Consider the following 11,553-nt stretch of genomic DNA (forward strand, 5'->3'; position numbering starts at 1 on the left):
CATGGCGAAAAGAGCGCTAGGGCGCTTTTAAATGGTAAGCTCCATCAAATCCTTTTTCCTTTTGGACATATAATAGAATTCTCTGGTTCAGCATACTGCATATTATCCATCTATTAGAAATGCAGAGCTATCGACCATGAACTTCCACGTGGTGGTCGCTGGTCAGCGCTGGTGTATAATATAGACGAGTAGGTTGCATGTTTCTTCTTAAATAAACCGCCCATATGTTATCTTTTTTGCAATAAGAAACTAAATAGTGCCTGCCTGGGCATGCCACCTGGTGGAGATTAAATAGACATGTATCCTTCGATGCATATATGTCCAAAATAGACTCTATGAGCAGACCCCCTTCACAAATGGCACTTATTTCTTGATACAGATGCGAAACAGAAAGACTACTATAAAATACTGCCACAATTTATGCGCATACCACTAACATCAGTTAGCTTTCGGTTGAAAGTATCCCGATAATGTTCTCAAAGATAAGCTAGACAGAATTCAACAAACAGAACCACATGAGGGCTCCAACTAGCATTTATTAGCCACCCAACAGAGAGCCACATTTTGTCTGTTTGCTTAGAAGTTTTTTTTAGATGTTGTTTCGCTTAGAAGTTACAACAAAGGAGGCTACTTCTCTCCAACAGAAATAGAAAGAGGGTTGGGTACACTAACCATCTAACCAGAACTCTACAAGGATAAACTATGTACCTCTGTCGGTAAATGATTCAACGCTGAACAGAGAACTCTTGCTCCCAACACGGGTAGCAGGTGATACATCAGACTCACAGGAAACCCAAGCTGACAAGTGTCCAGGCTACTGGGGAACAAAATCAGGAGTTTGCATTAAAAAAATTGTCCAACAAAAGCATCGACACATTTTTTATGAAATTGCTGATTTTACTTAGCTGAAATAATTCATATTAACTGCACGGTTAAATAAATAAAAACATTGCTGCTTCCCTTTAGATTTTGCAGAAGCCCCTTGAAAGTGGCCACAGTTAACTTCAGGATTTGATGAAGGTCCCTGCAAATATAGAAACACAGGTGGTCACAGTAAAATATCAATGGTTTACATCCTTTAATCAAAGGGGAACCTTGGCGCAGCGGTAAAACTGTTGCCTCTTGCAGAAATGTAGGGAAAGGCCGCGTACTATAGACCCAAAGTGGTCGGACCCTTCCCTGGACCCTGCACAAGCGGGAGCTACATGCACCAGGCTGCCCCTTACATCCTTTAATCAAACCATGTGATCTACTGGCAGACAAGAGCTAGTGAGTATCTCACCTCAATTTGCAGCTTTTTATAGATGATGATGCTTTTGCATGTAGATGATAAGGGCGACTTTCCAGACAAATGACATTGGAAAGTGATTAAGGAATATACCAATGGAACATGCAGGCCATGGTCAGCTGAACCAATGAACTATTAATCAAACCACGAAGACGGATAAATCCAATAGCTACCGACTGGATCAGAATGGAGGTCAACGCCTGAGTACCTGACCATGTTGTACACGTTTAACAGAACACAACAGAAAAAGAATCTTCAGGTCAACCAGAGCTTCCCTGTAATCATCTGGCAACAGCAGTTGGTTACTCGGTGCTATGTTGTTTCGAGTAATTTAACTGGCCATTCCTACCTTGCCAGGAAGGCAGGTACTATACCATGATGAAGGCAGCTCAAACAGTTCCTTTCCAATAATTATTTTTTTTCCTAACAAGAAAGTTCAGTTCATACCCTCAATTTTTGTATCAGCAAACAGAATTCAGAATAACGTAGAAATATTAATTTGTTATCCATTCTATTTCCACGTGGTGGCCACTAATCAGCTTATGTGTATGAGCCTATCAGCCACATTTGCTTTGTGAAATTAATTTTTTATTTTAATTAAAACACTTGCTTTGTGAAATTAATTTGAATAGCACACCGGGGTCGGTTGGGGATATACAAACGGGGGCATGTGGATAGGTTGCCTCTGCCAGCTGCCTGTAGATGATTGGTGCGATGAATAATTCTCGCGTTTGAAATTCTCTCGAAAGAAAAAAAGGAAAACAAACAGGCAGAGTGCTAGACGTGATATCACTATCCACCATATGTTGCAATGCAGATCAACGTTGACGCTGGCGCCTGAATTTACAGACTAATCCATTCCATGAAGAGATAAATTTTCTTTTCAAGAATAATGAAGAGACAATTTGACCATATGTTGGATTTCTTTTGTTGATATTCAGCATATAGGCAAATTACATGAGTGAGACAAAAAAAAGACGTACGGACTATGACCTCTCTTAAGAGGATCCATATATGCATAAGAGCGCCACTGCAGGTCTAAGGAACATACCTACCCCTATACAGAGTGTTACTTGCGCTGGTTCGAAGCAAGCTTGGCAATGAACTCCTTCACAACCCAGGGATAGGTCACTGCTATATGATCCCAGCCACTAGTTGCCATTACTGTTTGCAAGCATGAGGGAGACTGCACTTGGATAAACTTCAAGCACGCCTCCTTCAATCCACAGCAGTGGTGCTTCTCAGCTAGAGCAAGAGTGGACGTCACCGAGCTGACACTTATGTGCTCAGACAACTGCTTTTCGCAGATTAACTTGAGCATTTGGAGATCGTATCTGTCTGCCGCCACAAACAAATCTTCCAACCATTGCAGCCACATTTCAAACTCTGCTGCTTCTTCTCGCCCTTCGTCCATAACTTCTGACATTTCATCCTCCATGCTGTCCTTCTCCATGGCAGGGAGTGAATCTGTGTAGATGAAGCTTAGCAAAGCCCTGAACACTTTTGCTTCCATGTCTTTGATCTGTATGACGCTGGATGTTGTGGCGCCCTCCTTCATGGGGCCAAAGAGCTGCGCCATGAACACTTTAGACCGGGCTGCAAGCACACACCGGTGTGCGGCGAACGTCTCGCCACCGACCTCAAATGTCACATCAGCACCCACCTTGTTTTGAAGGAGGTGGGCAAAATGTTGGTTTATGTCAGATATGGCGCCAGCGGCATCCTCGATTTTGTGATCCTTGCAAACAACCATGATGTCACACCGGATGGTGAGACAATCGCCCTTTAGGTGCGCCGATCGTTCCAGGGCGTCTCGTCTCACAAATCTGTCGCTGCCCCAGGAGGGAGCACTGCTGGAGAAGGTGCAGGTTTTATTGGTTCCATGAATGTACACTGGCTTGTGCTTCTCAAGCTGGTCGACGAGACTGAAGCTGAACTTGGCCTCCACATCCTCTTCGCCCTCGCAGTCGTAGAGGGTATGCCTCGTGACGTAGAGCGAAACGAAGTCCCGGCAGTTCGGGTTTTCTCCGTTGGGGTAGTACTCGATGTACCAGTCATATTCTCCCACCGTGAAAAGGCCGGTGGTGGCGCTCTCGCCGGTGGGCAACTGAAGCTTGGTACGCGAGTAGTCCCTGACCATGAGCAGGTGGTACCCGCTGTCCGCGCCGGCGTAGACGGCCGACGTGTCGCAGGTGCAGCGCTTGGCGCCGTCGACGACCGACACACCGGCGAACGACATGAGGGGATCTGCGAGTCCACCGGAAATCTATCTACTCAGTCACCATTGACACGCCAAGTTCCAGAGTTGGGGTCGATGAGCTGAGCAGAGGGACAAACCTGGTCGCGTTCCGGGCGGAGTCGCCGCCGCTTCAGTCGCTGCGCCGAACGCGTGGCTCCTCGCCGGAAGCAGAGTTTGCGCCGCCGCCTGCTCGTCGGCGAGTGCGAACTGGATCTGCCTACGTTTAAGGGTTTAATATAAATCGCCACTATGATTGGGCTTTTAAGGCCCCCGCAGCCCACAATCTGCAAAACCCATACAACGCGCACGCAAAAAAAAAATGCCCATACAAGGCTCACGGCCTGATAAATTGAGCTGAATTTTGCAGGATGCAAGAGTATATTCCAGTCAAAACAATTCATTTGTCTCAGATTGCTTAAAAAAATCGTTTGTCTAAGAAAAAAATACACAACAGTTCGTGCTATATTTGAATTTGTATTTATGAAAGCGCTAGCTTTGTCTGTAATTCAGCGAATTCAATCAAAACTGTCCACCTCTGTGTTCACCAAAACCAACACCTTTTGCAGGGAACACATAATTTTTTGCCTATGCTGTAATGGGACTGTGTTAAAGCTTCGGCAAGCTTGTTGACCCGACGAATGTTGCGACTTTACGAACCATATTGTAGAGCTACCGATATCCATATTCCGAGAAAGGCTGGATTTATTTTGCGAAAAAACTGTAGCATAATTGCGTTTCTATTTCACAGCATCGGTTGCCACGACTGAATACATACACTAGCACGAATAAATAACAGACATGGAAAAATATCAATGTATTTCTTGGTCTATTTGTAGCGCGTATCGATGATGAGTCTACTACACTAGACAAGGAAAAATATCTCAGGTCCTGCATTCCCAGATCGTCACCACCATTCTTCACCTATGCGACTATGCACACAGCCAGCCGACGCGCACAAGAGCCTCATCATCTCACCATGCAATGGTGACAGGTATTTTACCTCCAAGAAGAGAAAAGGGGAGAAAATCAAGCCGACCGGAGCTTCATGTAATCATCTGCCGACGGTAGTTGGTTGCCCGGCGCTATGGTGTTTCGAGTAATTTAGGTGATCCACGCCTGCTGCCTGGGCGCAGCACCGTAGCATTGCCAGGAAGGAATGAACTGAAGCACAATGCCAGATCATACAAGGGGGCAACTAATTTCTTCCATAAAAAAAAGGAAAGATGTTCACACCTTCAGGGCAATACCACCAAAAAGGATCTTCAAAAAATAAAAAGCTATATTCAGCAAAGGTGCAAAGGCCAGATATTTAGCACAGGTACCAGCTAACCAGATATCCAAAGTTACAATTCAAGAGGCAAAAATGAAGCTAGGGTGCTTTTAAATGGTAAAGGCCCATCAAAGCCTTTTTTTTTCTTTCAGACATATAGAAGGAATTCCCTGGTCCAACATATTGCATCCTACCCATCTGTTGGAAATGTATTGCTATCGACCATGCACTGATAACTCCACATGGTGTTTGCTGATCAGCACAGGTGGCACTTATTACAGATGAGCAGATTGCGTGTTGCTTCTTCTCTAATAGATGAACAAATCTCCCTATGTTATTATTTCTAAAAATAACAATTAAGAAACCAAATAGCGCCTGCCGGGGCATGCCACCTGGTGGAGATTAAGTGTATACTTATCCTTCGATGCATACATGTCCGAACCAGACTGTATCAGTATGGCGCATTTCTTGATTGATACACATGCACAACAACATGGCTAATATATAATACTGGCACGAAATAGGTGCATATCTCCAGTATTAGCCAAAGTTAAACTTATCTTTAAGGAGTCACATCACAACTTATTGACAAATAATTGGGTTCAGTTGATTTTTCCAGGTATATATGCAATTACTTTTAAGTTGAAAATATCCTGATTATGTTCTCATTCTCAAGATAAGCTAAGCCAGAATTAAACAAACAGAACCACATGAGGGCTCCAAATGGCATTTCATTAGCCACCCAACAACAGACAGTCACATTTTGTTTGTTTGACTTGGAAGTTACAACAAAGGAGGAGGCTACTTCTCTTCAACAAAGAAAAGGAGGGTACCGGGTACAAATCTAACTAGAACTCTACAAGGACAAACTATGTACCTCTGTTAGTAAAGAAATTTGCACTGAATAAGGACCATCTTGCTCCCAACATGGGAGCAGGCGATACATCAGACTCACGCGAAGCACAAGCTGACAGGTGTCCAGGGCTTCTGGGGACTAAAACAGAAGTTAGCACAAAAATAAACTAAATTGTCCAACAAAAGCATCAACACATTCTTAGGGGACTGCTGATATTACTTGCATCAAGTGCAGAAAGTAGTCATTTGACCTGCATGGCAACGGCAGAAAATGACTGACAAACAAAAGAGTCATTGCCGCTTCCCTTTAGATTTTACAGAGGCCCATTGAAAGTGATTGCAGTTCGCTTCTGGATTTGATGAAGGTCCCTGCATACACAAATGATTTGATTTGTGCACATCGCACAGCATATTATAACTACTCCTTTGATATGAACTAAGTAACAAATTCTGAAGTTTAAGTACCTGAGCACGGGCACAGACATAGAATAAGCGACCGATATTGGAGCCCTTCTTCACAGACCTTGGAATGCAAGGTTCACGGTGTCCTTTGCAAAGTGGTAGGGTCATTTTCATTCTCTGTTGTATTCTTTGCCACTCCAATGTTGCAATATTGCATTTATAAGTTGAAAGTGAAGATGATATGTTTGAGTTATCCGGATCTCCATCAGCTGCAGCTGTACACTGGATGTTTTCTTGCAGACTATCATCTTGTGGAGAACATAATTCATCCATCTTAGGTAGTGTATCTACTGAACTAGGTACTGTATCTACTGAACTAGCTAAGCTATTGATATTGGCATCCCCTGGCTTTGTTTCTGGTCTTCGAAAAAATGACTTGATTGTTGGCTGTGAGGATAAGTTATGCTTGTTTTTCTTGTTTGACACAGACTTGACACCAGAAAAGGAAGTTTTCATACCTTGTGCTGCTAGTAATGTTACAGAGCTGCCACTTGAACCTTCATTTATCCAATGATCAAGATTCCTCCGCTTAGACGTCGGACTAGGTTGGTTAACACCTTTAGAAAACTCCGTTATACCAGTTGCTAATTCTTCCTTGGATATGCTTCTCCTTTCCAGGTCATCACTACAGCAGCTTTGGTTTTCTCTATCCCTGGATATGTTTAAACCTGGGCCATCTTCAGCTTCACACAATTTTCCTTTACTGAGGAATGATACTGAACAAAAAATGTATCACAATTGCATGCAAGTAAAACCATAGGTAAGGTCAGGAATAGTTGTGTTACCAAGTGATAAGACATGATGAAATGCACATTCGAATCTACCTATATCTAGGAAGGTGTATCAGTATCACAATCTACCATAAGAAATGACATGCACAGCAAAACTTGCTAGTTAGCATAACAACAGACAGTGTTTTCTGAACTGGATACCGTATATAAACTAGAAATTCTAATTAACCTATTCTAATTTCTAAATACTCAAAATTTGATGGTGAATATATGGGAGTTGATTTGCATAAACACACCACATTATGAAGCAGTTAGCATGCATGTATACTTGTATTCAAAAGAATAAGAAAGCAGTAATCCTGAAGCAAGTTTAGTAACCGCATCCAACCAAGAAGAGCATCCATCCATGTGATTGTTATAAAATACAGGCAGTTGCTTACAAAGTTTCAAGGGAAGAAATATATATCTTATCAGCTGATGGGAAGCTAAGGCATACAGTAGTTTAACCACTGTGGCTTATGTTAATAGAATGACACTATAATACAACTTAGTTTCAGCTTACACTGGAAGTTGAAAATTTAAGTTGTTGCTTGGAAAATGTTACAAAACACAAATTTTGCGCACCTATACTTTGTTGCCGCCCACGGATTTCTGGGAGATATCTTGCAGCTGATGGTGGGGTATTATGGGCAGGAAGTTCAGGTATTCCGTTCAGTATCATATAAACTGGAATATGATCAGACCCTTCTAGCTTACTACTTCTCCCTCCTTTCCACCTGTGGGCAATGCAATAGTCAAATCCTGCTTGTTATCCACCTTAATCTCAGAAAGGAAAATTTTCAACCCATCTTTACTTTGAGATATTTCCTGAATCCCCTCTTCTGAAATGATTCATTATCTCACAATCCTCAACATGGCAATGGAAAATGCTATGATCTTCCACCGAATTGCAGTCATGAAAACAGGCACCAGAAATGAGAATGTGGTCTATTCTAGAACCATAATTGTATTCTTCAGCTCCAACTTTTTGATTAAAACAAGTATAAGCTCCCGTCCTACATAAAAGAAATGCAGAAAGCATGCAATGCAGGGTTAGAATGTTAGTTCCTGTGGAGTCCACTCTAGGTGTAATAATTATAATCATATATAACTATAAAGTTGATCCCACTAAATAATTTTCCTGTGCTCACAGCCTGCCACATCAGCAAATTATTACCTTTTTATTTAGTTTTTTAAGATGGAAATCAGTAGCTACAAAAACTGATATGGCGTGCTTTCAAAATCTACACACCGGATACGTGCATAGTAGTGCTTACATTCTGAGGAAATTGTTAACCACCAGTGAAATATGCACTTACACTGTTGGTATGGAGTAACAAGTTATAACAAAATTACAAAATCAAGAATAGAATAAGTCGGACTACTAGTATATATTGGGCAAGTAAAAAAAGGAGCCGCGGTACCTTTCAGGGTGCTTTGATCTGAAAGCGTCAAAAAAGGGACCTCCATGTTCTCTTAACATGGATCTCAGCCACTCCCGAAACCTTGAATCAGGAAAAGGATGATAACTAACTAGCGTTATTCTTGAGCAATTTCAATTTCATTATTAGATTTACTTCTAAGAGAGCAGACCAATGCATTTATCACCGTCGGAAAGCCTAATAAATACATTAGTTTGAAGCCTCACTGCAAAGTGTAAACAGTTCTTATTAACGATTTTGTATCTTTTTACTCTGCTCGAAGTCTTCATACAGCACAGTAAAATAGAGAAGATATAAACCGAAACTCTACAGAGAGCAGACTAATGCATTCATCACAAGTGGAAATCCATACTATTAGTTTGAAGCTTTTATGGAATTCAGTATGCAGCCTCACTGTAAATGCTGTTATTAACAATTTCTACTGAGCTCGAAGCTTACATCGAGCAAGGTATGTCGGGTCATTATATGCGAATTAGGGGTGAAGGTAATACGATACAAGTCAGGTACCGTGCAGCTGTGAATGGGATTCCAGTTTATATATCTCGTAATTTTGCAACACACAGTTGTTTCTCATGCTATTAACTGATTGCATTAAACTATGCTGTAACAGCCCATGAGTTATAATACCACCCAACAACAGTTGCTCATAGCAAAATTTACACTTACATTGAGAAAATTATCACCAGAGCATATGCAACAACGTTTTCTTGTGAAACAGGTTGTCATCTTTACATAAAAAATGCACATCTTATGTTCTTCATTTTCACTCTTCAAATTATGCTGGTCAGCAAACCTTTGCCGCAGAATTAAGTTTTAGTGCAAGCAAGTCAAGATAAAAAGGAAAGGGGAAAGAGCTTACATTTGCTTCTCAAATCCAGGAGATGCGTCACACCTATCTATCGAACTAGGAGCAATATTCAAATCTCCAACAACGAAGACTCTCTTTCCGAGAGCCAGTAGAAATTCCCATCGTTTCTAAAAGATTTGGAAAGATGAACGCAGTTTAATAGAAGTCCTTCACTAAGCCATTAAAACCGTGAGAAATCAGCACTATACTAACTGAGATGTACATGAGTACCTGCAATATCTTGTAAAACAGTAGCTTAAAACGAACCCGTTCTTCATCATCTTCTCCAATAGATGGGCCATATATATTGAAAAGAACTACACAGATAGCACAGTACATATCATCACAAACAGAGAACAGACCAGATATGCGACAAAAGAACATTGGCACATCATATGGAAATCATAATCCTACTTTACTGGCAAGAAGCGGCTTACCAAAATGTCCATGGTCAGTGATGATACATCGCCCCTCATTGTCCACCCTGAGCAGCTCCTCTCTTGTTATTTCGCCAAGATCTTCCTCATCCATAGGCATATCAAGAACAAAATCCCCAATAACTTCATTGTCCTTTGCAGAGCCCTGTAATCCAGCAAAGCCTTCTTCAGCTGCTACCGGCAAAGCAACCTCCTGACTGGCAAATGCTGATGTCACCCGGCAAAACGTTGCAACACCTACAATACATAAATGAATCAACAACAAGGGATGAAGCATTCGGGGCGACTTAACCAGCAAAGTGTCATGTGGAAGAAAACAACACCTCCAACACACAATGCTCCAAAAACTAACCAAACATACTATTCGAATTAACCACTCACCAGAGTATGGTCCACGCCCTCTCGAAGAACGATTGCACGAAATGAAAGCCTCGTATCCCTCGGCCATTATGACATCCCCAGACAAGTCCTGCCTCGACAATTTGGTCTCCTAAAGCACACCAAACATAGGCAAGGTCAGCTGAACCGAATCACAAACTTAACCCCACTTCATCTAGTAAATCCATTCATTTTCAGCGCGCAGAAATCAAGCAGCAGGCACCACAGTACAGTGCAGACTTGGTGAATCCGGATTTCATGGAGCATAAACAGTACGTGGAAATGAACTGCAATGAGTGAAGTGGTAACATTTTGGAGGCGGGGTGACCACAGACAGCTAAGAACTAGGGTTCGGACGCATGATCTCTAGCTAGAATAATGGGTGGGAAGGAAGGGGATCAGCAACCGGTCGGACCTGGAAGCAGATGATGTCGGCGTCGAGCGAGTCGAGGAGGCGGCGGAGCGAGCCGTGCTGCGCCACCCGCGGCCGCAGCCCGTTCACGTTGTATGTCACTATCTTCACCATCCCCGCCGAGGCGGCAGGCGGAGGTTCTCGAGAGCCCACGACGGAATCGAGAGGCACGCTCGATGCTTCTCCCGCGGCGGCGACGAGATGGCCGGCGCGGCGGCGCCGGTGAGTTAGTTGTGTGGCGCACGGGCGAAATGTCCGGTCCCGTCCCCCACGCCGGCGGCGGCAGGTGCGAAGCGGCGGACCGCTTAGGCCTGCGACTCACGTGCACCGTCCGATGGGAGCGATGAGGCTAGGATCCAGCGGCGGTAAATTTCACCTTCTATTTTTCGCATTGAAAACCCTAACGCTCCAATATTTGCATATCTTGAGCTTGCACTAGATATTTTATTTTTACTAACAAAAGGGCATGTGCGTTGCAACGGAAAAAAAATCATAATCTTTAACGGTCATGACCATATTTTGCTACATCACCAAGATACATTATCACTCTCAATTTCATGAAATCGTGAACATTTTTTAAACTCGTGCACATATTTGAAATCGTGAACATTTTTCAAATTCATGAACACTTCTGCAAAGTTTCGAACATTTTCTAAAATCAAGAACATTTTTTTAATTCATGAACATTTTATACTATTTGTAAAAAAATTGTAAACATTTTCTTGTAACATTTTTCTTGATTCGGCGAACATTTCTAGAAAGGACGAACATTTTTTGGAGATTGGTGGAACATTTTTTTAGAATTCACGCGCATTTTTTAGATTTAGCGAACATTTTTTCAAATGCATGATCATTTTTTTAATCAACGAACATTTTATGAATGAATAAACTATTTTGTAAGTCACGAACAGTCTTTGATTTTTTAGGATATTTTTTCATTCATGAACATTTTTTGAATTGGTGAAATTTTGTACAATTTCATAAATATTCTTTAATACACGAGCAATAACGACAGAGGTTCTTGTGTGGCGATCTGTCACGGGAGGCCGGGAGCTTCAGACAGTCTTTTTTTTTGACAGGTAACTAGGGACTTTGTTAAACAGTAATCAACATCGAAATACAAATAATGTCGGGTAATGTCCTAGCCAAATAT

At 42.2% G+C, this 11,553-nt stretch overlaps 2 protein-coding genes across 5 annotated transcripts; both read right to left on the bottom strand.

Moving 5' to 3' along the window:
* Nucleotides 1-2,208: 2,208 nt before the first annotated feature.
* On the bottom strand, nucleotides 2,209-3,739 carry LOC123104596 (BTB/POZ and MATH domain-containing protein 2). The gene is made up of 2 exons (XM_044526469.1): nucleotides 3,626-3,739; nucleotides 2,209-3,535 (listed from the first exon to the last, which is right to left on the bottom strand). The coding sequence occupies exon 2, from the start codon at nucleotides 3,525-3,527 to the stop codon at nucleotides 2,358-2,360; it is 1,170 nt and encodes a 389-aa protein (XP_044382404.1). The 5' UTR covers nucleotides 3,528-3,535; nucleotides 3,626-3,739; the 3' UTR covers nucleotides 2,209-2,357.
* An 806-nt stretch (nucleotides 3,740-4,545) lies between these two features.
* On the bottom strand, nucleotides 4,546-10,731 carry LOC123104597 (DNA-(apurinic or apyrimidinic site) endonuclease 2). Of its 4 annotated transcripts, XR_006450451.1 has the most exons (12): nucleotides 10,404-10,731; nucleotides 9,992-10,100; nucleotides 9,611-9,847; nucleotides 9,405-9,490; nucleotides 9,186-9,301; nucleotides 8,309-8,389; nucleotides 7,700-7,900; nucleotides 7,470-7,621; nucleotides 6,118-6,830; nucleotides 5,873-6,021; nucleotides 5,675-5,791; nucleotides 4,546-4,787 (listed from the first exon to the last, which is right to left on the bottom strand). XR_006450451.1 is itself a non-coding variant. In XM_044526470.1 (10 exons), exons 1-10 carry the CDS (start codon nucleotides 10,512-10,514, stop codon nucleotides 5,944-5,946), a joined length of 1,884 nt encoding a protein of 627 aa, XP_044382405.1. In that variant the 5' UTR covers nucleotides 10,515-10,731; the 3' UTR covers nucleotides 5,490-5,943. The 4 variants fall into 4 exon arrangements, 1 of the variants encoding a protein (XP_044382405.1); XR_006450449.1 differs by having other exon boundaries at nucleotides 4,769-4,787; nucleotides 5,675-6,021; XR_006450450.1 differs by lacking the exon at nucleotides 4,546-4,787 and having other exon boundaries at nucleotides 5,490-5,791.
* Between the last annotated feature and the right edge of the window lie 822 nt (nucleotides 10,732-11,553).

Source organism: Triticum aestivum, chromosome 5A, assembly GCF_018294505.1.
Source record: "Triticum aestivum cultivar Chinese Spring chromosome 5A, IWGSC CS RefSeq v2.1, whole genome shotgun sequence".
NCBI lineage: Eukaryota > Viridiplantae > Streptophyta > Magnoliopsida > Poales > Poaceae > Triticum > Triticum aestivum.